Here is a 26,655-nt window from a genome sequence, read left to right on the forward strand (position 1 = left end):
AGAGTCACCTTCATTTCTACCTAATCATCTGACCAGCCTTTTCCTAAGGTATCTTTGATCAAAATGAACACATGACCAAGTGAAATATCAAATCAGCCACTGCAATCCAAACAGTATCTGAGCTGCAGTGATGAACTTATTAGAAGCTATGAGAATACCCAGAAGGAGGTCTGGAGTCAGGGAAGACTTTCTGAGTAGCCAAATGAGTTGAATTTAAAAGCTAAGTTTTTCACCCAGAGGTGAAAGTCACTGTTAGGAAGTATGTATGCAAAAGCTTGGAGTCATAAGCAGACACTGTCATCCAGGGAAGTAGCAAAGGACAAGGGATCAATGAAGGCTATGGTGGAAGCCAAGGCTGCTCTCGGGACGTTGTGTTTAAACTACCACCAGTATCTACCCTCACCCAAGTCTGAGGCTGGGAAGTTCACATAAGCGTCTTCTACCTTTTCCTTCATGCAGAATTCACCTTGTTTTCCCCAAAGCTATTCACTCCTCTTTCTCTTCCACAGTTCTTCTGTTTCAGGTCCTCTCACTTCCTCTAGCTTCTTCAGACAGCCTGTACTATCTCTAGCTGTCCCTCACACCCCTCTCTCTCCATTCTAGACTCTCAGTGCAAGAGATCTGTTAGCAAAGAGCTTTCTGTCTTTTAAGAAGTGATCCTAGATCTCCCCTTTCTTGTATCTCCTCCAAACTTCTATCTCCTCCTTCATTAAATTATTTTCTTTCTGTGGAAGAACTTAAGACATTTTGTTCTGTATTACAGTGGTAGCTAAAAAAGATAGGACATTCACTTCCCCTGCTTTCTCCATGTTCCTTCCCAGACAGTTGCATTCACAGTCCTGCTTGTAGGGCAGAAGGCCACAGAAGTCTGGATCCCACATCTACTTCAAGCTACTGCCTAGGAAAATACCTGTCTTAAACTTGGTCAATGCAATTGTCTGCCCCACGAATTCTGTCTTGTGATCCAGGCTTCGGTATGTTACCCGCGACTGGCCATGTCTGCTGCTTGTGCTCTGACAAGTTAAGCAGAGGAGTTCAGCTCACAAACAGAAGGGTGGTTGGTCTTGTCAGGGCCCTTGAGAGAAAAGCAACACTTTGACTGCCTTGTTTGTTGAGTTTTTCATTGTCCTTCTTCCAGTTTCACACCCTGGGTTTCAGGAGAACCACCAGCTTCTCATAGTAACCCCCATTTTATTTAAATTAGTGTAGGGGAGATTCCATTTCTTAGAATCAAGTTGTATCTTTGCCGTTTATATCAAGGTCTTTTATTAGTCAGTTTCCAGCCCTGACTCTAGCTTGTTTACCTCGGCACCTCTCAGGTGGCACGGCACCTTACACATACTTAAGGCTGTCTGCTAAACCAAATGTATCCACTGAAGAGGAATATAACCTTGGACTTGAGTATTAATTAGTAACAATTTCACAGGCAGAAGCAGCTCAAGACTGTTGAGGGAAAAGATGCAGGCACAGGGAAGAAATTCAGGAGGAAGCCACCCTAGCTAACGGGGTTTTTAGGCACTGTTCACGTGGAAGCTGACCGTATACCGTACCCTCGCTCCCACTGCAACTACTACCTCATGCTCCTCGTCAAAGCCTGGCAAAGAGGGGGGAGGAAACCTAGGCCACTGTAGCACATCACGTGCAGAGTGGAAAGCAGCGACCTCAGTTGCTAAAGATCAGTGAGTGACAGCCAGAACAAAACAGCAGGGGACCACCAACAGCTCAACAGCTGCCGCCTTCACCTCCGGGCAGCAGACAGAGAGACGGCCTCTGAGAACTTCATTATGGAAAGTCGTCGGGCTTTCTTTTTTCAAGTAAATTTTATCTTCTCAGAAAGAATTTTGAAGGCACAGTTTTAGGAAATACAATTTGAATGTCTTTATATTACAAATGTAGACAGAAATCATAGTTTTTCATCTAAACATGATTATATTCAAGCTTTACTTTGGAAGTTATATAACACATGATTATCATTTTAGAATATTCTTTCTTTAGAACCAGTGAATACATTTGCTGTTTCCAAGGTCTGATTCCCTTTGTGGCAGCTCCTGCTCCTGCTGCTGCTGCTGCTGCTGCTGCTGCACTTAACTTGAGCCAAGGGTTCCTGATGAGATAAGGGCTCAGCTGTGCATGAAAAATATCTAAGGTCCTTCAGAAACTCACACCAGGAAGATTTCCTGACTACACCCTTAGACTTGAATACTCAGGAAACGGCCCAATCAAGCTTACACAATGGGCTATGGTGGAAAGGCAGATAAAAGACAGCTGGATTTCCTGCTTTGACATGGCAGTCTTCCCCTGTCACTGTCCAACAGAGGATGGCAATACAATCAACAGGAGCAGGTGGCACAACCATCATCAAGCCCTTTGATTGCTGGTGAGAAACAGGCAAGCTCGTGAGAAGGGCTGTGTGGAGCTCAAGAGGCTGATGTCACTCTTGGATAATGAGTTAGACTTTAAAACTGATGGCACTACAACCACGTACTAGAGGGCAGAAAAGAAAGCACAGCAGTTCCTGAGTGGCTGAGACCAGGGAAACTACTCCAATCTTCACATAACTGCAAAAGAGGCATGGGGTGATGTTTCTTAAATTACATCAGTATGACAGACAGACAGATAGATGATAGATTTGTTTGTTTATTGAGACAGGCTCTCATTATATAGCCCTTGCCGGACTGAAACTCTCTCTATATCCCATACTGGCCTTGAACTAACAGAGATCCACCTGCCTTCATTTTCTCAGTGCTGGGATTAAAGGCGTGGGCCACATTCGTGGCCTACTGCACCGATTTGATTTAGTGTAAGTGACTAAGCATTCAGTACATGCAACTAGAACAAACCTAATCAAAGTGGAACACAGTGGCCAGTGGCCCAGGTCATTCACTACAGGCTCTGATAAGCATAGGGCGTCTCCAGGAGGATATTAGACAGGCTGAACAATCATTAAACTGGACTACAAGTAAATGTCCAAACAGACTCCTCTACATTATATACTTATATTTCATTTTCTGTGATGCAAAAACTAGACACCATTATAAAGGGTCAAAAATGTAGCTAACACAATATTACTTTTCTTTCAAAATGAATACTAGCTATACAAAAAGAAATAGGTATAGCATTTATGAGACACCTAGGTCCAGAAGATTCTTCAAACAAAATAAAATGACAATCATTGATGGTCTAAGGACCATGCTTTTTGACAGCTCCCATCAAAACATGGCACACTTACTCTTCCTACAGTGGGCGATTCTTTCTACAACGCCATACATGAATCTTTGGCATTTCTCAAATTGAAGATTACCATGAGCAAATCCAACATCCAAACTTGTCTTCATGCTCATATTAAAGCAAAGAAGCCAGGATGCCCTGACTGTGGTGGGACTTTTCATATTTTAACATGAGTTCTCAAAGTAGAAGACTGACTACTGTTCTGCAGTACACAGGTCCCCGTGGTATTTATCATATAGCAGCAGGAAGAGGCTCAGAATGTATTTATATTTTATGCCAAAAAATGGTGTGTGCCTGGTAATTCAAGCAATCTATAGGTGACCAAAGGGCAACTTCTAAAAGATCAGGGCCAAACTGCCCTAGTGCTAAGGCTTTAGTAAAGAAGTAAGACCTGAAGTATATAAGTTGCTCCCTAAAGCCCACCCACACAGACTTCTTCCTGTGCCATGTACTATTCTGTCAAAGATCACCTACCCCAGGGCAAAATTACAGTCCTCCTTCCAGTCTATGATGCGGCAGATGAACAGTGTGTTGGCATAATCTTTAGGTCGGGTCATGAAGTCCTGGGGACAGTCCTTGAGAGGTACATAAATTCTAGGCACTCGGTGGTCTGAAGGAGAAAACAGGGCATATTTCTTAAACAGGTCACTGTTCTTATCAGCCAAGGGTTTGAGGATGCCAGTTGCTGCTCGGGAATGCTTTCTCTCCAAGATGTAAACCACCTGAAAACACAAAAGACAAAGTCATTGTTTCTCTATAGGAAAATCAGTCAGAAAGTCAACAGGATCTGATGAACCAGGTGGACCTAGCAGCTTTGGGAGGTCACCATGAAGTGGCTCTCTATGGTACTCTGTAATTAAATGAGCTATATGTGAGTGGCAACAACTTAAGTATTCAATGGGGGGGGGCACGAAGATCCAAGAAAAAACCTATGGACTAGATGGATAAATTAGATGAAAATGCTTTTGATAACCACGCCCTATGTCTTGTAAAGGTAAGTGTAACCCAGCAGGGTGGACGGCTCCAAGTTTCTTCTCTGCATTATACTTTGCCCTCATGAACAATAACAGAATTTCCCAAGAACAAAACTGCAATTGTTTTCTTTAAAAATGTTATTGAACATAAAAAAAAAATCACTGTTCTCAACTGGGATATAACTTCTATTTCTTTGCTGACATCTCCTGTTTTCTCAAATGTGTCCAGAGAATGTAATGTTTGTTGAAAATCTTCACTGGGCTCTTGTTGACAACCCAGTGTTTTGAGGCTGGCATCAACCAAACATCTTTTCTCATTTAATATGATTGTTTTGGTTCTTGGTATAGTTCTTAAAGAGTTTCTACTGTATTTTAGACCTCTTGGCTATCACCTTAAGAGACTCTGAGTCCTACTTAAACCTCTCACAGACAGAAAGAAATCTTATTCAACTTTAGCACATTTTAGCCTATTGGAACACTTCATTTCTAATGATAACTGTTTTCAATATCATTTTGATACGTTTGGTTTATATGGTAACACTGGACTCCTGCTGCTGTCTGCTAGTTATTTCTGTGAGGCAGAAGGGAATCTCCCAGGTTAGACCACCTCAAAGTAGGAAAGGTCTATCTCCAGCCTTCAAGGACAGAGTCTTCCAATTTGGAGTATTTTATTACAGCAGGATCTCCCTTGCTGGTACTACCTGGCTGCTCAGTGTCTCTAACTACAAGAGAGGGATCCCCAAGCCATAGGGATCATAAGCCTGTTGAGGCAGGGTCTTACCAGCCAATGGCTAAGTCCTCTACATGAAGAGAAAGGAGCTTTCCATGTCAGGCTACTTATTGGGGTAAAACCCTTTTCACTGTGGTCTCTAAGGTGGAAAGAGGAGTCTCTGGCTCCCAGGAGAAAAAGGCTTCCTGAGTCTGGTGCTTCTTGTCATGGCTCTCTTGTGTTGAAGACAGTGAGATGCCTGCTGTCTCCTGGTAGGGAGAGAAATTAGGAGCCTGAGGTGAAAGGAGAGCCCTTGCCCCTGGCCATTTATTATCCAGAGCTCCAAGCCAATTTCCTTTGCAAGTGCTGCCAGAATTGCCTGGTATTTCTGGAGAGTTTCGTGTTAGATATGAAGAGTGAGTCTCCCCGGCCCACCTTCTGTTGCTGGGCTGGATTCAGAAACACGGCCTGTGTCACCCTCTGACTGTAAGGCTGTAAGGTCCCTCCCACTATCTACTTTCTGTATCTCTAGGGTTCCTAACTGTTCCCTTTCCACTTTTCATGGCTCTCCTCTGATTGCCTCTTATTACAGTCTTTCCCAGATTTACAGTTATGTAAGTCTTATAGTAAGAAGAGAAAAACAAGTTCATGTCATTATATCTGAACCAAAAGTCCTTGAGTCTCCATTTAATTTTGATAACATTTCTAAAGAATAGAGAGCACCTGAGCATTACTCATTATGCATACGATGTCAGTTGCCCTGGGAATGACTCTAACTCCACATAGTTTCGCATGTAAGTGCTATTTTTCCTTATAACTTTAGATCCAATTCATTATGAACTATTACTCGAGAGAAGAATGGAAGAGAGAAACATGGTTGAAGGGTGGCAGGAAATTACAGACACAAGTCTCATGGACAGAGGCTATCTGCACCCACTTTAACTACAGCACAGAGGACCATGGCTAAGTGCCGTCAGAGGCTGATTTGACAAAAGAAGCAAAAAGTCTAAGTTTTCTGTAAATATTCTTTGTTTAATATAAACCAGGAAGTAAAAAATTTAAATACTGCACAGGTGAGACAAAACAGGTATAGCTTTGTCACATGTATATTATGTATAATGTATAAATATGTGTGCGTATACACACATGAGCATATATGTGTTACATACAATACATGGCTGATATGGAGTGATCATGTAGACATCCCTCGTGCCAAACACACAGGAGGCAACCAAAGAACTATGAGAAGCTCTGGGTAACTCCGTGAGCAACAGCAGGATACACACAGTCTACCAACTTACAAAGTCCTCATGTCAGCAGGCAGGAGAGCTCCTCTCAGCAAGATGGTTGGAGTGGCCATGTGAGTCCCAGAGTCAACACTGACAGGTGTCTCTGGTCTGGGAAGTCTCCCACCATGGTTTTACTTTATCTCCTGTCCTTGCAACATGTGTGCCACCAAGAGTAAGAGTTTGTCAACTACGTTTGTCCTACACCAGAAGACGCCACTAGCATCTTAAATCAATCGAAGAAATATACACTCGTATGCTTAAAGTTATAAAAGTCCTATTCACTTTCCCTAATTTATGGCTTTTACTGACTTTCTGATTAACTGAGCAACTACAGTTACGATGAGCATCCCAAATGACAAGCAGAAAAAAATCTGTAGGAAACAACCTTTGCTGATTTCTGCAGTGACTTCTCAGGTAAGGCTCTTGTGTCCTGTGACATGGGGGTGGTGGTCTTGTCTTTTGTAACTGGAGCACTAGAATCTTCTTTTCCTAAGTCAGAGAGAAAAAAAGAGAAGAGGAACCAATTAGCTGCATGTCCACTGGGTACACAGAGTTCTTTAAATTCGTATTAGAAAGCTTCATGGAGGCCAAGTACTCCATGCCGCTCCTTTCACAAAAGAGAATGTACACAGCAGTTGGGCGACTCGGATAAGGCCAGTCATGTTGTATCTGTGCTCACACTGAACACCTGGTCTTAGCAGGGTACACCTGATCTACTTAACATTAGTAACATACTAAACATTATACATGTAGAGAGCATTAAAATGAAAGGTCTAGATATTATATATGACTTCAGCACACAAAGAATAAAAGTGATAGGCAAATCTATCATGTACATCTGATAAAATAAGTGAAATAAAAATGAACATAAACGTCTACTTCTTTATTTAATTGGGCATTCTTGCAGAGTGCAGGTGAGGAGTTGCTCACAAGAACATGGGTGATCCAAAACAATGACATCACCATAAAGTCCTTCCCCATCGTAGACGGCAACCACATGGAAGCTGCATCACAGGGTCCCTGAACATTAACAAAGTACTTTGCAAAGTACTTTGGTACCAGCCATAATGAACAAACCAATGCAAAATAAGTTGCATTTATTGAATGAATGAATGACTCAACCAGACTCTGATTTTCCTAGCTTTCAATCCTTGTTGGCAAGAGCTGATGCTGTAAATGAACACTGGATGAGAAGCATAAGGTCCTAGATTCATTCAACCCTCAATACTGAATGTCTGAAAGGAACAAGATTCTTAGTGGTATTATATAAAGAATAAAGTACTTAGAGTCCTCTAATGCTAATTTTCTAGTCTCTAATGTTATAATACACATTAACCCAAGAAACTGAAACCACATCTCCCCAAGGAAGCAGTGCCAGGCTTTGTACCAGAAGCATTACATTAAAAACACCCCTGAGCAAAAGCAGCAAATTAGACTTTCTGAAAATTTAAAGGTTTGTTTTGTATTTTCACTTGCTACATTAGATTTTTCCTGTAAAACATTCTTCTCCAGCTATATCAGAGTTTCTAATTAACAATTAACAGGGGTCCATTATCAATTCACAGGGAGCTAAGAAAGACTGTACTTGTCATCTAGACATTTCCAAGGCCCAAATAAAAACATAATCCTTTTCACGATTGGCTGCCTCTTGTGGCAGTTCTGGAACCACTGCTGTGGTCTCAAACCCAGACTGATAAACTATGTGTTTCTATCCTTGCTGAAATCCTCCCACCATAGTGCTACTGAAAGCAGAATTTTCAGTTTTCCAAAAAGGAAAAACAAACTTTCTGGTGGTAAACAACCTCTCTATTGGTAAAAGTAACCACCTAAGGCCATCTTTCATCTTAGAGCAATAACTCAGGATGAAAATAAATGAATGAATGAATGAATGAATGAATGAAAAGAATAAAATCACCAGATGCTTCCAAAACATTTTTTTAAAAAAATAATCTGAAAGAAAACACACACACACACACACACACACACACACACACACACACACACACACACACACACACAGAGTGTTGATTTCTTTTGTTATATGACATACCTTGTCAGTGTTTTCTACAGATTAACACAATTCATTGAAAAAACAGGAAGACAAAATTATAATTGCATGCTACTTGGATATCTGATATTTAAGGGTTTGGACTTAAAAACTTAGCAAACAAGTCAGAGTGGTGAAAAAACTGGTTTTCTTCTCTTTCACTGTCTTGTCTGCTTTTTTAGAAAGTAGCTGAGGCTAACCTTGAACTTGTAATCTTCTTGTTCAGCCTCCTGAAGGCTGGGATTGAAGGCATGTGTAACCATACTCAGCGGAAACCACTTTTTCCACAACGGCCCAAACCCAGAGCAAGCCTCTTTCTGGGATGGACCCAGACAGCCCCATCTTAAGGTGACTGTCACCTCAGGTCCATGCTGACAAGAGCGAGTCTGCCATTCCAGAGGTTACACCAGGTTACATCTAAACTGAAAGGCCTAGAGATGAAGTGGGCCCAGCGTGACTTCCTTCCATCATACCTGAATATGACCTTTCCAGGTTCTCTATTCAAAAGGCCATCCTGGGGATGAAATAAGGCTTTGTTCTAAGTTACATTCAAATAATTTACATGGACGTTTATAGTGCTGCAGGTGAGAATCACAGATGTAAGTCAGTGAAAGTAACGGAACACAACACTAAGCTGCAAAAGTGATTTGCCTTAGCATACTGCCAACAACTAAGTCTTGTTGCACTGAATAGTAAAGTTGCCAGTTTAATGAAAGATAATGCACTGCTTAATCTGAAGTCATTTATTAATTCACTCATGAGACATATTCAGTACTAGGTATTGAGGATTTGATTTTTAGTAAGAGAAATATGTTCTAAGACCTCAGGAAACTTATATACACGAATGTAGAAATGATGTTAGCAAGTAATCACTCTGTAAATATAAATGATAAATTGTAACAAATTCTAAGAAAAACAGCCCTGAAGAGGAAAGGGAGGGAAATATGGCTTAGAGGTTAAGGAAAGGCTTGTGAGGAAATGACATTTACACCAGACACAAGGATGACATGGGCAGGAACAGCAAGGGGATGAGGAATGACGAGTGAAGAGGGGGTGGAAGCAGGAAGTTCTGCATCTGGGATGCTGACCACAGTCCAGGACCAGAAAGGAGACCAGAAAGCAGAGGCAAGAATGGGTTCTGCACAGGTGAGAACGAGGAGCAACAGGAGCGAAGTCAGGTGGGGCCTTGCAGGCTACCTGAGTCCAGAATGTACGCTAGAAACAACAGGAGTCTGGCTGCAAGGGTGGCACAGCTCAGGGCAAGATCAGAGCAGACTGAGTGGGAGAGAGACCAGTGAGGAGGTGTGCCAGAGTTTGGGCATGAGGACAGAGCGTGATACAGGCACTAGAGAATTAAATTATATTTTGCAGTTGAACTGATTGACTTTAGGGTCACTGCATATGAGCAGTGGAGGATTATTTCCAGGTTTATGACTTTGACAGCCACATTGGTGGAGGCATCACTTAAAGTTTAGAGGAGGAAGTGAAATCTAGAGTTCTAATTTGGAGCTGGCCATACATGCTGGTCACACCTGTGAGACCCTCAAGGGATGATGCTGAATAATCAGCTCAAGACAAAAGTCTACAATTTAAAGGGGCAGCTGGACTACGGCTTTAAATACAGCGTGCATGCTGTGCACTTCTTACTTAAACTTTTGGTGCACCGTGTAGAGCAGAGGCTCAACACAAATCAACTCAACTATGAAATCCAGTGAGCTTTCCCACTGCTCCACACTGCTGTGCACGAGGAAGGGCCAATGCACTGTCACTGCTGAGAAAGCAGAAAAGGTATAGTAAGACAGCCACAGTCACTACCAACAGGTTGGAGATACAGTGCTGGGTGGGAAGAACGTGGCTGGGAGAGAGGTAGTACAAGTCCCATGACAGAAACGCCAGTTACTGCCCAATTCCAGTCTCTTCTTTCCTAGTAAGAGCCCACATTTTAGCAGGGCAGCCTGGTTAAAAGACTATGAGGCTTTTTTGTGTGACTATGCATGAATGCCAGTTTTAGCCATAGCTCTAACCAGTAACATGGAGGGAAAAGTATTGCTAGTACCTTTCAGGAGGTATCCCTAAGGTTCAGAGGGCCAGCTTCCTCTTCCCTCATACCTGCTGGCAGGAATGCAAAGGGATCAGCTGCACCTTGAGCATTCACCTTGGTTGTGGAGGCCACAGGACCTGCAGAGGGCCAGGACAGGAGGAGGCCTGTGAGGCCACCCTGCAAGCTGTGGCCTGCCAACGTCCGGTCTTCAACGTGTGAGAGAGATAAACTCCTTTTCACTTAAGCCACCACTATTTTAGGATTCAAAGTATTCTCAGCAGAACATACTTTCTACTGTACAGGTCCAGACAAAGAGAGTGACAAGCTCAGACACTAGCCCATAAAGCATCCTAGCGTTATACAGCATGTAGTTAGGACGATGAAGTGGTTAGTGCTCTGGAGCTGACACACAAGAGGAGCCAGAGAGCTCTGAAAGCTGGAGTCACTGTCCCTGCGAGACACAGCGGAGCTCCAGTTAAAAGAGGGACAGTGATGGCAGGCGGAGAGGGGGAGGGGAAAGGAGGGCGGGCACTGAGTATGTCTTCCACACTAGGAATGGCTAGGTCTGAAAAAGTAAAAAATGGGTTTAAATTCAAAGTGCTTTTGATGGATTCCAGGAGTACTGCTGTGACAAAGCAGTAAGACACCAGGATGGACCACGAGCAGTGGGTAGAGCTGCCAGTGGTTCTCAACAGGGAAAAGGTTGGGTCTCCACAGTGTTCAGTTTGCCATACTGAGGACAGGGCTGCCAGCTCTGCGGTCCTTTCTGTTTCAAACAACTCTAGAAACCAAGGGCTACCGAAATATTTATTGAAAAGATAATTTTCTTTTGATTACTTTATTATGTGCTTATTAATTGATTTGTGTGTGTACATATGTGCATACTCAGTCCCAGGGCTTAGATTCAGATCTTCGGGCTCGGTGACAAGCAGCTTCACCTGCTCAGCACCTCATCAGCCATAAATGAGAAATGTTTCAAAACTAGGTACACTACTAACATAAACAATTTTCAAAAGTCCCTGAGAACTACAATGGAGAGAAAGTCAAGTAAAACTCTCATCTCTTCCTATAGATGACCTGAACGTCTAAACAGTGGGAAAGGTCCGGTTTGCTGGAGTCAGCATTGCTACCTGTATAAAACCAAATGCAAATGCTACCTCATCTTAGTAAGAAAAGCTATGCTGACAGGCCATCTCCTTTAGAAACAGTGGGCCAACAAGCCTAATGATTCCTAACACTATAAGTGTATCAAGTTTTTCGGGGCTGGTAGACCACTTGCCTAGTATACATGAAATCTTAGGTTCAATAGTCAGTACCACAAATAATTTATAATAATGATAAATAAAAAGTGTGTTTAGGGGCTGGAGAGATTTCACAGTAACTAGGGGCACTTCCTGCTCTTGCAGAGGACCCAGGTTTAGTTCCCAGTCCTCATATGGTAGCTAAAAACATCTGTAACTCCAGTTGGAGAAGATCTAGCACCACCTTCTAGCCTCTGTGGGCACCAGACATGCATGTGGTACATACATATAAACAAGCAAAACACTCACATACATTAAAAAACAAACAAGACTTAAAGCCTTTAGGGCAGGCGGGGGGGGGGGGGGGTGTTAACTGATCAGATTGAAAAAGCAGTACATGATGTGCCAAATCTAAGCCCATTCCACTCTGAACAAAGATGTCTTAGTGTTTCTATTGCTGTGGTGAAACACCATGGCCACAAAGAAACTTGGAGAGGAGAGGGTTTATTCAGCTTACACTTCAGCATTGCTGTTCATCACCGAAGGAAGTCAGGACAGGAACTCAAACAAGGGCAGGATCCTGGAGGCAGGAAATGATGTGCAGAAGCCATGGAGGAATGCTTGCTTCCCCTGGCTTGCTTAGACTGCTTTCTTATAGAATACAGGACCAGGAATGGGTTCAGGGATGGCACCACCCACCATGGGCTGGGCCCACCCCCAATGATCACTAATTGAGAAAATGCCTTACAGCTGAATCTTGAATCTGAGGTTCAATGGCATTAGCTTGTGTCAAGCTGACACACAAAACCAGCCAGTACAAAAGGACAATAGAAATGTGTGATTTCCAAATATTGAAATTAAAGATATGCTCCCTGCAGATTCTCAAAATCAATCAACTAGAAAACCTTATGTCATGGGCCCCTCCTCCCAGTGAGATGTGCAAATGACAAGGTTCTCACAGGACATTCACTGTGAACAATCATTTGATCTGCTAAAGCTTGTGGGGCATAATGAGCTGGTGATTATGCTAGGACTCAGCTCCTGCAAGGACTAAGGCTCAGGAGAGACAGTAGTCCCTGGGGCACCAAATTCCAACCCAAGCAAGTTACTAAACTCTCCTTTAAAGTTAAAGGAGCTGCAATGCCAGAGAATTTTCTCAGCACATTCCTTCCCCACATGTACATTACTCCCTATATTCACAGCACAGCTTCACACTATGGCGAGAGAGCACTGTTATCTCAGTTTCATCAGGAAACTAGGGTAATGAAGGAGCAGAGCCAGAAGAGGACAGTATGCAGGCATTGGCTGTGGTGGCCCAGTCTCCATATAAGAAAGCTCAGAGTAAGACAAAAAGGGCCACACAAATACAAATCAAGGTACCGTTGAAGTCAGCAAAAGCCCTATGGAATGTTAGGCATTATCTGACTACATCCCCAGGGAGCACCTGGGATAGAAGGCAAACAAAGCTGTAACACATACTGGAAGCACATGGCTTGGCCATTACAGGCAAGCAGTGTGTCCCCGGGTTATGTGACAGTTTGAACTGGGTAGAGTTGACAGAGCACCTAACCTCAGAGCTGAAGTAGGAAAGCTGAGTAGAACCTGGCTGGAGGAACAGACCTTGGGGGAATTCCAGAAGGGAGAAGAGTGCACAAGGATAAACTGAGCAAAGGAAGGCATTGTGTATCTGAGTGTAAGAACCAGACCATGGGAGGTCTTATAGGACACTCTAAGGAGTTTTATTTTATACCTTAGAGATAGAAAGTCATTGAAAAATGTGAAGTTGACATGACCAGCATTATATTACATTAAAAAGTCAATGGTGGAGGACAGCATAATAGAGCTAGCTCTGGTGGTGTGGGTGTGGGAAGCCTGCCTGAGGATGTGAGGTGGGAGAACTGGCCCCATCCCTCGCCTGGGTAGTATGGGAGAGCTGGCTCCCAAGGTATGAGAGCTGGTGAGTGGTTCCACCCTTTGACGGCTGCAGTACTCAGGAGAGCAGGCCTCACACCTCACCTGGGCAGCACAAAAAAGGTGGCCCTGATGGAGTGGGTGGAGAGCTAGCCTAGGCCCTTGCTAGCAGTACAGTGGTGTGGGTACAGGAAAGCTTCCCCCGCCAAACCTGGGCGGCATGGGAAAGCTAGCTCCCTGGGCGCATGGGAAAGCTAGCTCTGGAGGTAAGGGTTCCAGAGAGCTGGCCCCACCTCTCACTGGCTGCAGCACTCAGGAGAGCAGCCTGAGTCCCTGCACCTCTAGGGACAAAGCCCATAGAGCTGACCCTGGTGGCGTGGGAGTGGGAGAGTCAGCCCTACTGACTTTAGGTGAGCTGGTCCCACCCCTCACCAGGCCAGTGCTGGAGAGCTGGCCCCAATGGTGTGAGAATGGGAGAGAGAGCCAGTCCCGCTCCTTGTCAGCTACCACAGGCAGGAGAGCTGGCCCTGCCTCTCACCTGGGCAAAGCAGGAGAGCTGGTCCGGGGGTGCAGGTGCAGGAGAGCAGGTGGCCTGACCAACTCAGCTACTATCCAGGCCCAGATCCAGGGCTTTGAGTTGGCTCACCCCAACATCTACCCTATCTAAGAACTGCTGGAATGCATGAAGGCGCTGGCCTTGCAGAACCAAAGCTGAAGGATCTCCATGGCACAAGGCAACAAAAGGATATCTGAGAGGAGTCTCCTTGAGGCTCCAGTATTGATAGTGTAGCAGAAGCCAAAAGCCTCGAACCAGACTCATTGCAATGAACATTTGCAAGTAAAGCTACTTGGGCAAAAAGGGTGGACTGGGTGACACACCATAACACTACAGCTCCCACAGTAAGATTTGTTTGTTTGTTTCATCTTTATTTTTTATTTTTAATCATTTTTATTTTTTATTTTCTTTGGGGGTAGGTTGCAAGGGTGGGGATGAATATGGAAGGACAGGGAGATGAGTGGGATTGGGGTACAAGATATAAAATTCACAAAGAATCAATAAAAGGTTTTTTTTAAAAAAGTCAATGGTGGAAAGATTGTAAAAGCCAGAAAGTCATGGAATTTGCTGTGAGATTGTGTCTCCTAGTAATATCAGAAGCTATATCCATAAAGTCTCACCAACATGACTGCCCAAAAGTGAACTGAACAAGGATGCCACCAGTAGACATGTGAGGAGAAGCCCACACGGCCTCAACCCTACACAAGAGACCACTGAGGAAAGCTGGGGGCAGGAGCAGTGGTCTTCCTCAGTGAAGAGTACACCAATTGGTTGTCCAGCCCTTAAAACATACATACAAGTAACATTATACAGACTGAACAGGGTATATTTAAGAATGTATGTACATATACATACATACACACATGTAAGAAAGAAAAACTAGTGGGGGGCATGGATTTGAAGGAGAGTGGAAAGGGGGTGTATAGGAGGGTTTGGAGGGAGGAATGGGAAGGGAGAAATATAATAATGATCTTAAAAAGTCAGTGGTCAACCTAGCTTCTTTGAAGACTTTCTCTTTACTTTTGATTCTTATCGTCTTCTCCTCATCTAAACTAGATTTGAAAAATTCTACTTACAATCAGCAATCTTAAGTTTGTGATCTGGTGTTTCACCTGTTTCAGAATAGCTCAGCCTATTTCTCAAAGTCACTTGCTTACCCTTCTCGTCTCATTTCCTGCTAGGATTCAAACTAAGCTTTAATCATATCACTCTATGTTTGAGCTTTCTATTTTTCTCTGTGCTGTACTCTGGATAACTTCTTACCATCTTCCAATTTATTAACCGTCTCTTTATTCAATTTGCAAGTAGCTCAAAATTTTCTCTTTAAACTAAATAAGTGAATTCTTTTCCTCATCCATTTAGTTTTTAATTTCATTAATGTAAAGTTATTTTCATTTTTTTCCAATTTGCTATGACACAACTATAGTTTTGTATTTTTTGCAAATATCTCTAGGCTTATCTTTCATTCCTTTCAACAGAGGAAAGAGAAATTTTTCAGACTGAGATGATTTCAGTATCTAATAATATAATTTTTAAAATTTTTATGTGTATGGGTAATTTGGCTACATGTATGTCTGTATGCCACATGCATACCGGGCCCTCAGAGATCAGAAAGGATGTTGAATCCCAAGGGCCTTGAGTGGCAGATGGCCGTGAGCCACCACATGGTTGCTGGGAATTGAACCTGAGCACTTTGAAGAACAACAAATGCTGTAACCACTGAGCCATCTCTCCCACCCCAATAATATTTTTTTTAAGGTACTCATTGTTTGAGGTTTCCTGTTTTAACTCTTGGCCTCTGCTTCCCTTGAGTGCCTGGGTATATTTATGGGCTAGTCACTGAATGATGTGAGGTCTATGCTCAAGAAACCTTTCTTTTAAAAGAATTTCCACCTGATTTTGCCAGATAGCCAAAGGTATTGCCAGCTCTTAAACCAATTCAAGAGTAGCAATCCCTTGGTTGCCCAGTCAGTCAGCTTGACCCTGAGGAGCAGATCCATGTTGAGAGAACATCTGTTCCAGGTCTGCCCTGATGGTATAAAGTCTGAAGGTCTCAGATTCTTGTAAAGAAATTAGGCTCTGTTTCTCTCTCCACAACACTAATCACATCTACAATGTCATGTGGACTCTTTAAAAAAATTGTAGATTTATTTTATTTACTGTGTATGAGTGTTTCGCCTGAACGTATGTAAGTGTATCATATATGAACAGTGCCTGCAGAGGTCAGAATAGGGCATGGGAGCTAGAACTCCCTAGAATTGGAGTTCTAGGTGGTTGTAGGGCACCAGTGGGTGCTAGAAACTAAACCCAAGTCCTCTTAACCACTGAAGCATCACTGTGGTACCAAGAATTTTTTTTCCCAAGCCGTTAAAATCAGGCTCTTTTTTTTTTTTTTTTGGTTTTTCAAGACAGGGTTTTTCCGTGTAACAGTCTTGGCTGTCTTGGAACTTGCTTTGTAGACCAGGCTGGCCTTGAACTCACTGAGAGCTGCCTGCCTCTGTCTCTTAAGTGCTGGGATTAAAGGCGTGCCCACCGCCGCCCAGCTAAAGAAAAGCTTTTTTTAAGGCTGACTAAATGCACACAGGGACAAAGACCCTCCAGGAAGTAGAGGGGGACTTGGGAAGCCCAAGCCTAGTCTCTCCTCGGGGCCTGGGGTTCTATAAAGTCCTTGAAGGGTCTTCCTCCCCGACTCTAGAAAGGCAGGATGGCTGACTGGCCCACCACTATTGTATAAACACATCCTGAGCTGGCCTGGAACTTGTTGAGTCATCCCATCAGCAGGGGCCCACCAGTGGGAGAAAACACCCCTGAAAGACCTTTGCTTTAAGCTGCCAGGCTTTTGTCTCAGATCAGGAGGGTGAGGAAGAAGCCAGCCATGTTCATGGCTCCTTTCCCTGTGTTTCTGCCGATCAGGAATCCCTCTAACCCCGAGTCCCTCGTTACCCCCTCTCACGAATTCACCCTAACTAATGTTAGAGGTTTTGAGGTGCTTCTTCAAGCTGTCAGAGGCAGCTCCAAGATATTTAAAAATTCAAATCTTTCTAATTGTTTCTGTGAAAGGGATTATCTGAACAAGAAGTTCACCATCATTGCTAACAGACAGTCCATAGGATATGTACTTTAGAAACGTTTTCTCAGGTTACAGTGTAGACCGAGAACAGTATTAAAAGAGTGGCAGTGCCGGGCGGTGGTGGCGCACGTCTTTAATCCCAGCACTCGGGAGGCAGAGCCAGGCGGATCTCTGTGAGTTCGAGGCCAGCCTGGGCTACCAAGTGAGTTCCAGGAAAGGCGCAAAGCTACACAGAGAAACCCTGTCTCGAAAAACCAAAAAAAAAAAAAAAAAAAAAAGAGTGGCAGTGACAATCTTCACAAGAAACACAATGGGCTTCCTTATGGCACTTAGGTCCCTTATATTCCTTATGCCCAATGTCCCATTAAGGCGCAATCACAGGGTAGACAGAACCAGGCACTGTCACATTGCTTTCTCTCACCAACACACAAGGGAAATGGTCCCATCTGGAATCTTACAGAAAAGTAACAAGGAGGGAAAGTGATAAGAGGGAAAGCAGCATATTTCAGGGTTCAATCATGAAGGCGCTTAGCAGAAATGGGGTCCAGAACCCACCATGGCTCCAGTCTAAGCTGTTCCTACCACAGTATGACAAGATCTTAAAAAAGGTAGTTGCACAGGATGAGCCCAATGTGGGTAGGAGGGCCGTAGAAAACTCTGTAATTCAGTGACAGACAGACATGGAAGGCTTTAAGTTTTAGGGCTATCAAACGATGGGGTCTTCTTGGTATAATTTCACTTGATATAATTTCCACAGAGGTGAGAAACCCCAATAATTGTGATATCAGAGGTATAAATTGAAATCCCAGTCCCACTACTTTAAGCTATGCAGCTTTGAATAGGTTATTTTGTCCCTAAATTTTGACCTTTATAACTCAGAACTGGATAATTTATGTTGACGTGTAGTAACCCTGACACAAGTATGCTAACAAAAATTGTTAGATGGTATTAACATTATTGTCTTCATCAGCTCTTACTGTGAGCTGTTTTGTTGTTGTTTAGTGCTTGCTATATAGTCTACCCTGACCTCATACTCATGATCCTCCTGTCTCAGCCTCCTGAGTGCTGGAATTACAGGATTGTGCCTAGTTTCTTACATACAGTTTTGACCTGGGCACAAGTGACTGCCAAGACTATAGAAGATTAATTGCAACACTTAAAAATAAGTCACATTTCTTGGTGTATAAAAAATGTAACCTACAACACCATGTATTATCTCTTTTGCAGGCAAGATACTAAACAGAAACAACTTACTGGACTGATGTCTTGGCTCACAGTTTCACTAGCTTCAGCTCAGAGCTGCTGCACTCCGTGTGTTTGAGCAGAGCACCATGGCTGCAGGAGTGTGTGCCAGAGGACAGCTGTTCATACTGTGGCAGACCAGAAAACAGAGAACACCCAGAACTAGAGCCTGGCCTGCCCCTACTGACCTACTTCTGCAATTAAGCCCTAACTCCTAAAGGTTCCACAGCTTCCCTAGAGAATGAGGTACCAGCTAGGGAATACACATTCAAAACATGAGCCTGTGCAAGTTCTGCTTGTACCATTCTAGCACTTCTCTAGCTTGTAGCTCCAAACTCTGTCACATTGCTCCTACAACCCAGTTCCAAGAGGCTAAAAACCATATGATCAGTTTAATCACAGTACCGATCCCATTTCTCTGGTGCCAGTTTTCTGTATTAGTTACTTTTGTGTCTCTATCCAAAATTCCTGATAAGAATTACTTAAAGGAGGAACAAATTACTTTGGCTCACGGTTTCCTAGGGTCCAGTCCATAGTTGTTTGGTCTTACACCACTGAGCAGAACACATCATAGTAGCTAGAGTGTGTGGTGGAGAGTAGTTATTTACATCAGGCAGATCAGAAAGGAGAGAGTAGCCATAACTAGTGCTCAATTCCACCCTTTAATGGTCCACCCCCTAGAGACTTATTTCCATCAGCCAAGTCAAGCCCTATCTCCTAAACGTTCTGTAGCCTTCCAAAATAGTGCCCGTAAATGGGGAGCAAGCATTTAAAACATGAGCCTGTGAGCAATACTTCAGATTCAAACAATATTATATACCATATAGGGCTAATGGGAAAAGCAAGTGATAATGATGTGTATAAAAGTGGCTAGACCATTTAAACACTCAATAATTGCTGTCTGCCATATTTGTTGTTTATGTTTTCTCCTTCCCACCTCCTACTTCTCTTTCTTTTAACAAGGTTTCCTATATCTCAGGCTGGCCTTGAACAGAGCAGAGGATGACCCTGAACTCCTGATCCTCCTACCTCTACCTTCAAAGTGCTTGGATTACAGACACATGCCACCATGCCCAGTTTCATGTGATGCTAGAGGTTAAACCCAGGGCTTCACACAGTCTAAGCAAGTACTCTACCAGACATGTGTGATACATCTGAGATATATATGTGTTGGGGGTCATTTTTTTTTTTGTATGCCTAATTCATGACATGCAAAACAAGGAGGGACAGAACAAGATTCTCTGTAAACAGAGTTTGGATTTATAGGGAGAATGGAGGCAACAGTTTGACATGACCTGTGTGTGAAGAAATTTACACTGGTTTCTGTACTGGAGAAAGAGCCATGAAAATTGACTGGAGGCAGGGGAAACAGCAGATTACTACAAGAAAGCATTCTAGTTGCAGAAGCAATAAATGGTCCTGAAGACACTTAGAAGGCAAAACTGAAAAAATTTAGAGACATGTGGGGATCTGAGATAGTAGCAGTATGTAAGGTACAGCAGGGGGCAGAAAAGTGTGCCTTTGTTTTCTTTTAACAGGGATTCTCAAAGTATATTTTCTAGACTAGTAGCATAAATATCACCCGGGAACCCATGTAAATCATAACCTCAATTCCTCCTCATACTGACCCAAAAGCTCTGGCCCAGCAATCTGTATTTTAACAAGCCATTCAGGTGATTCTAAGGCACACTGCAGTGGGAGAACATACTGAGGTAAGCATGAAAAGATGTAAGCTCAGGGGTGGATAGTGAACTTGAGGCATCAACTATTAGATATGTCGCTTAAGAAAAAGATTTGGGCTAGAAATAGATCTGTGCAAGTCACCCGTGCAGAGAGAAGAGATGAGTGAATAAAATGGCTCTTCCCCAGAGACTGTTTAGATTAGAAGGGATGAGAGTCCAAGCACATCAATATTTAAGCAAAGCAAAAGAAGAAAAGTTTCCAAAGGAAACTGAGGTGTGATCAGCAAGATAGAAAAAAACATAAGGCTGATGTGGGATCCCAGAAGCCAAACCCTAAGAGCATTTCAATGGGAAAACATGGTCAGCAATGTGGCTATAGTAACAGGGCCACAGGTAACCCTGGTGAGACCAATTTTCATGAATAAAACAAAGAAAATCCAGGATGTGTGCCTGGGAAATTGAGTGTGATGTGGACTGTGGGGACAAGGGTGTGGAATGGACTCAGGAAGTCTAGCAGTTAGGGAATAGAATAATACAGGGTGGCGGCTATATAGGGATAGAGAAACTGCCACATGGTTTTGAATATTTTATTTTTTTAAGATAAGAGAGACTTGGAATGGAGCTGCTGATGGAAAGAAACAAGCAAAGAAGGTGTGGTAGAAACAAGCACACTTAGGAAAGGAGGGGTCCCTGGAAAGGAAGGAATAGGATCAGAGCCCTGGAGGAAAGATTAACCTCAGGCAGAAAGACTAAGATACCGGCTGCACTACACTAAAACACTACAAGAAGGGATGAGATCACCCGTGAGCCTTGTTTCCTCTGAAATATGGGGACCAACCACATCTGTAAAAAGTGGGAGAGAGACCCAGTATATGCAAAGCTCATCTTTCCACACTCTAGAAAAGATATGAATGAGAATGTGTCCCAAAACACAGACTGTATATGACAAGGGTGGTGCTGAATACACTTAACCCAGTAACTAGTAACTCCTCATTGAACTGATACCACACACTTGGCACTGTATTATGTGATTCACATATAGCACTAGACTTAATATTCCCTAGCAGTCCAAGTGAAGTAGGCAGGAATTCTATGACAATTTTAAGGTTTGGAAAAATAAGGCTCAAAAATATCAAATAACGGGCTTGCTTTCCAATGGATACCAATTAGGAAAGGACACGGGCAGGTAAGGATGCAGTTTGAATCTGATTAATGCCAATACCTCACCCTCTTCCTACGATGCCATACTAACTCCAAAAACATAATGGCACTGATGGAAATAATAATGGAAAAGGAAACCATGCTATCTGAGAGATTTGCCTGAATGGTAGACACTGGAAGAGTCAACTTCATTTTGGATACTTCTTGAGTTTGAGGTCACAATGAAACAAACACATGCTGATGTTCTTTGTCCAAGATGGAGACATGATCTACATCCTGTGATAGAGATTGGGAATGTCAACTGGAATATAAATTAAGTAACATTAGTCTACCTAATAGAAATATATGGGCTGAGACTGCTAAAAGAAAGCCTTAATAAATTAAGATAAATAAGTGGATGAAAAAGACATTAACACCCAATCAGTAAGGGATTAAAAATTCCCAGACTAGCTGGGCAGTGGTGGCACATGCCTTTAAACCCAGCACTTGGGAGGCAGAGCCAGGCAGATCTCTGTGAGTTCGAAGCCAGCCTGGTCTACAGAGTGAGTTCCAGGACAGGCTCCAACGCTACAGAGAACTCTGTCTTGAAAAACAAACAAACTCCCCTCTCCTTCCTTTCCGCTCCTTCCTTCCCTTTCCTCTCTCTCCCCCCCTCTCCCTTCCTCCCTCCCTCCCTCTCTCTCTCTCCCTCCCTCCCTCTCTCTCTCTCTCCCTCTCCCTCTCTCCCCCTCCCAATAAAGCTCTAAAAAGGTAAAAAAAAAAAAAAAAAAGAAAAGAAAAGAAAAACAAACAAACGAAACCTCCCAGACTACTCTATTTCCCTGAACTATATTAATTTGAAACTGGTAAGAGGTTAGAAAAGGGAGGAACTAACATGGTAGGCTGCAACTACTTTCTTCTTTAGGCTGACCATGTACACACCCTCACGTTCTCAAGTTGGAGCAGAGTCCTAGTGTCTCTTTGGGGCCCCAACCTCAATCCTTCCCAGGGTCATCTCAGATGGGGCTTTGCAGTGATTCCAATTCCCAGGAGCTGGCTGCATTAACTTCAACACCCTCCTGCTTTTCTCTGAGCACTCTCTGCTCCAAATCTTTCCTTTGCCCAGGAGAAATGGCTTTTAAATTTCTCTCCACTAAAGCTTTAATTGGCTTTTAGCCTCATGGCTCCCCAAAGATCCAAAATGCAGACATATACACTAACGTGCTTTTACCTCTAGCTCTCTTTAATTCACCCATTCTGCGTCTTTCTCAACAGATGAATGATTCCTCCAAGTTTAAGTTGGTTTTCACCTGAGTTTTACTTAAAGGGACCAGCCAGCACATCTTACTGTGATGCCAACATTTCAGTACCACAAATGTGTTCACTAAAACCAGACTATCGTTTCTTTACCTGCCCTCTAAAGACTAGTTAGGACACTAACGGGACAAGTAATGAAAAAGGTTAGACACATCTTAGAGGGCTACACAGGGATTGGCCACTGAGCATGGGAAGCTAGACCAGATGAGTTATACCATGTTTGGAGTTCGCAAGCCCACAGATACCAAATGATCTTATCTGTTACAAGCCTTTTAAAGTATATTGAATATTCACCCTATAGAACATCTCTAACAGTCATAATGAGGACCAGATTGCTGCTGGTTGAAAGGAAAAGAAATTAAATGCTGCTTTCCCAAAGGCCAGCCCCTTTTTCAATTCATTTGCCTTTTGTTTTCTCCCCAGAGCTGAGGACCGAACCCAGGGCCTTGCGCTTGCTAGGCAAGCGCTCTACCACTGAGCTAAATCCCCAACCCCTTCAATTCATTTGCTATGACCTAGAAATAGTAGGACCACAAAATGACCATTAAAACGGAACAGGAGCCAGCTAGTTTAAACAGGAATAAGTTAGTTTTTACAGATTATATCATTTCTAAGAACCATCAAGCTCCCCGGAAACAGGACAATGCACATTCAAAAACAGCTAATGTTTGAAGCTGACAGTGTTTGTGTATTTGATGAACAACTGCTTTTCCTTAACAAGATAATGGGTTCCAGCACTGAATGCAAATCAAGGCAATGTGAGCAACCATTCCAGCTAGCTTACAGACATGTGATAAGTCACTGATTGTGCTACCAATTGGCAAATCTCAAGATTTATAAAATGGATGCTGTACAGCTGCTGAGCAAGACTGGGGACTCAAGCATTAAATAGGAGAGTCACTGATTTGGTCCTTCAGTTTACTGAACAGAAAGGTGGCATCTTTTGCAAAACAATATGCAAAAGAAGACTGGTCTAGGGGCTGCAACTGAATTAAGGATGTACAAAAACACATGAAGGAAATAAAAAGCCAAAGCCAACCATAAAAAATACTAGTAAAAAGGTAGCTAATAAAGAAGAGTTACAAAAGGGATGACCATACATTTGTTGAAGAAGTAAGTAAAGGCTTAAACAAAAAAACATCTCAAGTCCTTATATAATTCCAACCCCCTCAAGCACAGGCAACAGAATACAGCAAAGATAATGGGTTGTCACTTACGTGACTGAGTTACATATGACCGTACCTTCCATTTGCTAGCTAACTCTCTCACTAAGTCTGATGAAGCTTGCTACAAAACAGAAGAGCCTGTGTAAAAAGCAGCCAAAGGCAGCCTCCAGCTTACAACCAGCAAGAAGCTTAGGTTCCCAGCTCCAAATGTGCTAGTCAATTTCACTGAAGCTTAAAGCAGATCTTTCTTCACAGTCCAGCCTTCAGATGACCCAACAGGTTGACTTCAGCACTGTGAAGATGTCTCCTGTCTTCCCAATCCCAGAAGTGCATTTGTTTTCTATCACCATGCAATAAATCACCACAGATTTGGAGGCTTAACACGATGCAACTGTTATTTTGGTTCTAGGAGTCAGGAATTGGCTCATCTAGGTCCTTTGCTTCTGGGATCTTCACAGTAGAAAAACCCACAGACACAGGGCAAAAACAAGCAGAGTATGTTTGGAGACCCTGGGACCTGAGCAGCAGGCTCAGGAGCACAGTCATGCAAAGCACTGAACAGGGGGCCCTGGTGGGGAAGGGCCACCAGAGACCAAGAAAGCTCATTGATGATGCTGTGTAGTCTGAAAAGTTCTGCAGTAGAGTCATGTGACACTCCTTAGCTCAAGAGACAGCAAGCTTGAAAAACATGGTTTGGAAAATCCCACAATGGAAGGCAAGGCTTCATTCTTTTAAAGAGTTTTCCCTCTCAATACCTCACTTGATTTATGCAAGAATCCATGAAGTTGTCAAGGTGTTTATTACAAAGGATTTTTATGATTAGGGAAAATGGCAATCACGCTTCTTCAGTTCCTATCCTGCAGTGTTGACACATTTTTGTTAGAAACCATTTAACTGCTAGAGAAGTAAACAACTTGCCAGACAGCCTTGGATCCTGATCCTTCTGCACCAGGACGGGCTGAGGCAGCACTCCTACCAGAAACTAAGAGGCAATAAGACAAGGTGAGCTGCAGAGCGCAGGGTCGAACAGCTAAAGGGCCCAAGGGAAGTCAGAGCAAGATCTAGGAGGTTGACAGGTTGGAACCACCAGCTGAAGTATAGGACAGACTTCACTATGCAGCTGTGCTTTCTTTCAGGGGACTTGAGAGTGGGTACTTGGGGGTGGAAGAAGAGTGGTGATGTATTCATACGTTAGCATTTGGAACATCATCATTTTAGCATTATCTGAAAGCCATAAACAGTGTTTAACTACACAGTGCTAAATACAATCTGCCCTTACTAATGGGCCTTCCACAGCCAAAAACACACAGCCTAGTTTACCTCTACCAGAACAAGCTAGAATCCTCACTAACTTTTTGAAAATCTCCACAAGTCATAAACATCATTACATCCAGTCCATTAGTCAGGCAGATTCCCCTTGACATGTTTCTGCATGACTTAAAGACCATCTCCAAAAGTTCTCAAAGGAGAATGGGAATTATTTGAAGTGATCCAAAAGGGACTAGATGCCAACAAGATGAACCTGTAGGCACGTATAGTTCGGCACAGTGGCAATGAATGAATGATCTCTAAGCCTTCAGAATTAAAAACTTATTATGAAAAAAAAAAACTTACTATGGTTTTTTTTAAATTAAAAAAAAAAAAGCTTCAAGGAAGAGGGTTAAAGATCAAGTTACAAAAAAGGTTTCATTGCTCATAAGCATGACACAGGCTGGCCAGAAAGAAGAAAAAGGAGGAGTTACTTAACTGGATCTTCCCTAAGGCTAGAATCTGACTTCACAGACAGGCAGCTCTGGAGCACAGAAAGAGGCAAGAATGCTGTTCACAGTTGATTCATGGGTTTCTGAATGCGTATGTTCAATAAACCCTGAAATGAACGTTTCATTTCCTTGTTACAAATAAGGGTTGAATAAAAAGAACAACCTTCCCTGAGTAACGGCTGGTTTTAAAGAACTAAGAGAATGAGTCTTTCTAAGTGAAAATAATCTTCAACCAGCTGACATCTACCAAAGGAAAGTGAGGTACTCCCTCATTTCCTCACACTATTCACCACCCCTTCTACAAATGTTTCTCCTTGGTCTTGTACACAGCTCTCAAAACCTGTCACTGTCTCACCTTGCCCCTAAGCTTTCTGTATCCACCAGCTTGCTGTGCTTTAACAGAGCAGTGACTCCTCCAGGCAAGTCTAAACGCAGTCCACCTACTTGACCAGCTTGCTGATTTCCTGTAGTTTAACAGTACACAAATGTAGAATGTCTTCATCCCTCCTGTGGGACCACACTTGTGTTTTTAATCACTTTCTGGGTATCACACCAGAGTCCTCTATGAGACACAACTCAACAGTCGGAAGCTGAATTCCCAGCCCTTCTACCCTTAGCCTTAATGTTCGTTTTCACTGAAGACTACTGGCGCCCATCAGTTGCTAAGCCTGAGCTCCCCTGCCTAGTTCACATCTGACCTGCCACTGTTAGTCCTACTCCTGAAGGCCTCACCATCCAGTCTGCACTCAGTTAGCAGCCACTTCTTGTTGCACGGCTGATCTGAATGACCAGTGTCCTCACTCCTCCCCTCTTTCTAATGACTGAATCCCTCTCCACAGCTACGTTAGGTGACTCTTCCCTACTGAGCTCTCTAACTTTGCAAACCTCAGTACCGTCTCCTTTCTGGCTTCCTCTTCAGTCTTTCTAGTATGCATCCTGTACTGGTCCCACTGAAGTTACTACTCATCTACTTCCATGACCCTGCTCATATTCAGAATATTCTTCACCTTCTCCCATCCAGCAAATCCTATTTATCCTTCAAAGTCCAGGGAATACACTATCTTCTGCTGTCTCTTACCCACTTTTACCTTGTCTCTCCTCCATGAATAGTCTCCCCCTTCATGTGAAAATCATTTCCTTTTCTCTATATGACACTCCTGTGGTTACCAGCAGCCTCTGCTTTTTTATAACTGTTTTTGCCTCTGACTCTACAAGATACTGTAGCTTCAGAACTTGCAAGCCATGGAGAAAGCATCAAATGGATCACTGGTCTGTTAATGTG

At 43.1% G+C, this 26,655-nt stretch overlaps 1 protein-coding gene across 5 annotated transcripts in view; it reads right to left on the bottom strand.

Annotated features, from left to right (window-relative positions):
* Dis3l2 (DIS3 like 3'-5' exoribonuclease 2) overlaps positions 1-26,655 on the bottom strand; it is a 330,432-nt gene that overhangs the window by 180,175 nt on the left and 123,602 nt on the right. For all 5 annotated transcript variants that reach the window (XM_052750513.1, XM_052750515.1, XM_052750512.1 and 2 more), the window contains 2 exons: positions 6,586-6,689; positions 3,703-3,950 (listed from right to left, as the gene is read on the bottom strand). In XM_052750513.1, coding sequence (XP_052606473.1) covers positions 3,703-3,950; positions 6,586-6,689 — 352 coding nt within the window. The remainder of the gene's footprint in view (positions 1-3,702; positions 3,951-6,585; positions 6,690-26,655) is intronic.

This window comes from Peromyscus californicus, unplaced genomic scaffold, assembly GCF_007827085.1.
Source record: "Peromyscus californicus insignis strain IS unplaced genomic scaffold, ASM782708v3 Scaffold_21__1_contigs__length_65335640, whole genome shotgun sequence".
NCBI classification, from domain to species: domain Eukaryota; kingdom Metazoa; phylum Chordata; class Mammalia; order Rodentia; family Cricetidae; genus Peromyscus; species Peromyscus californicus.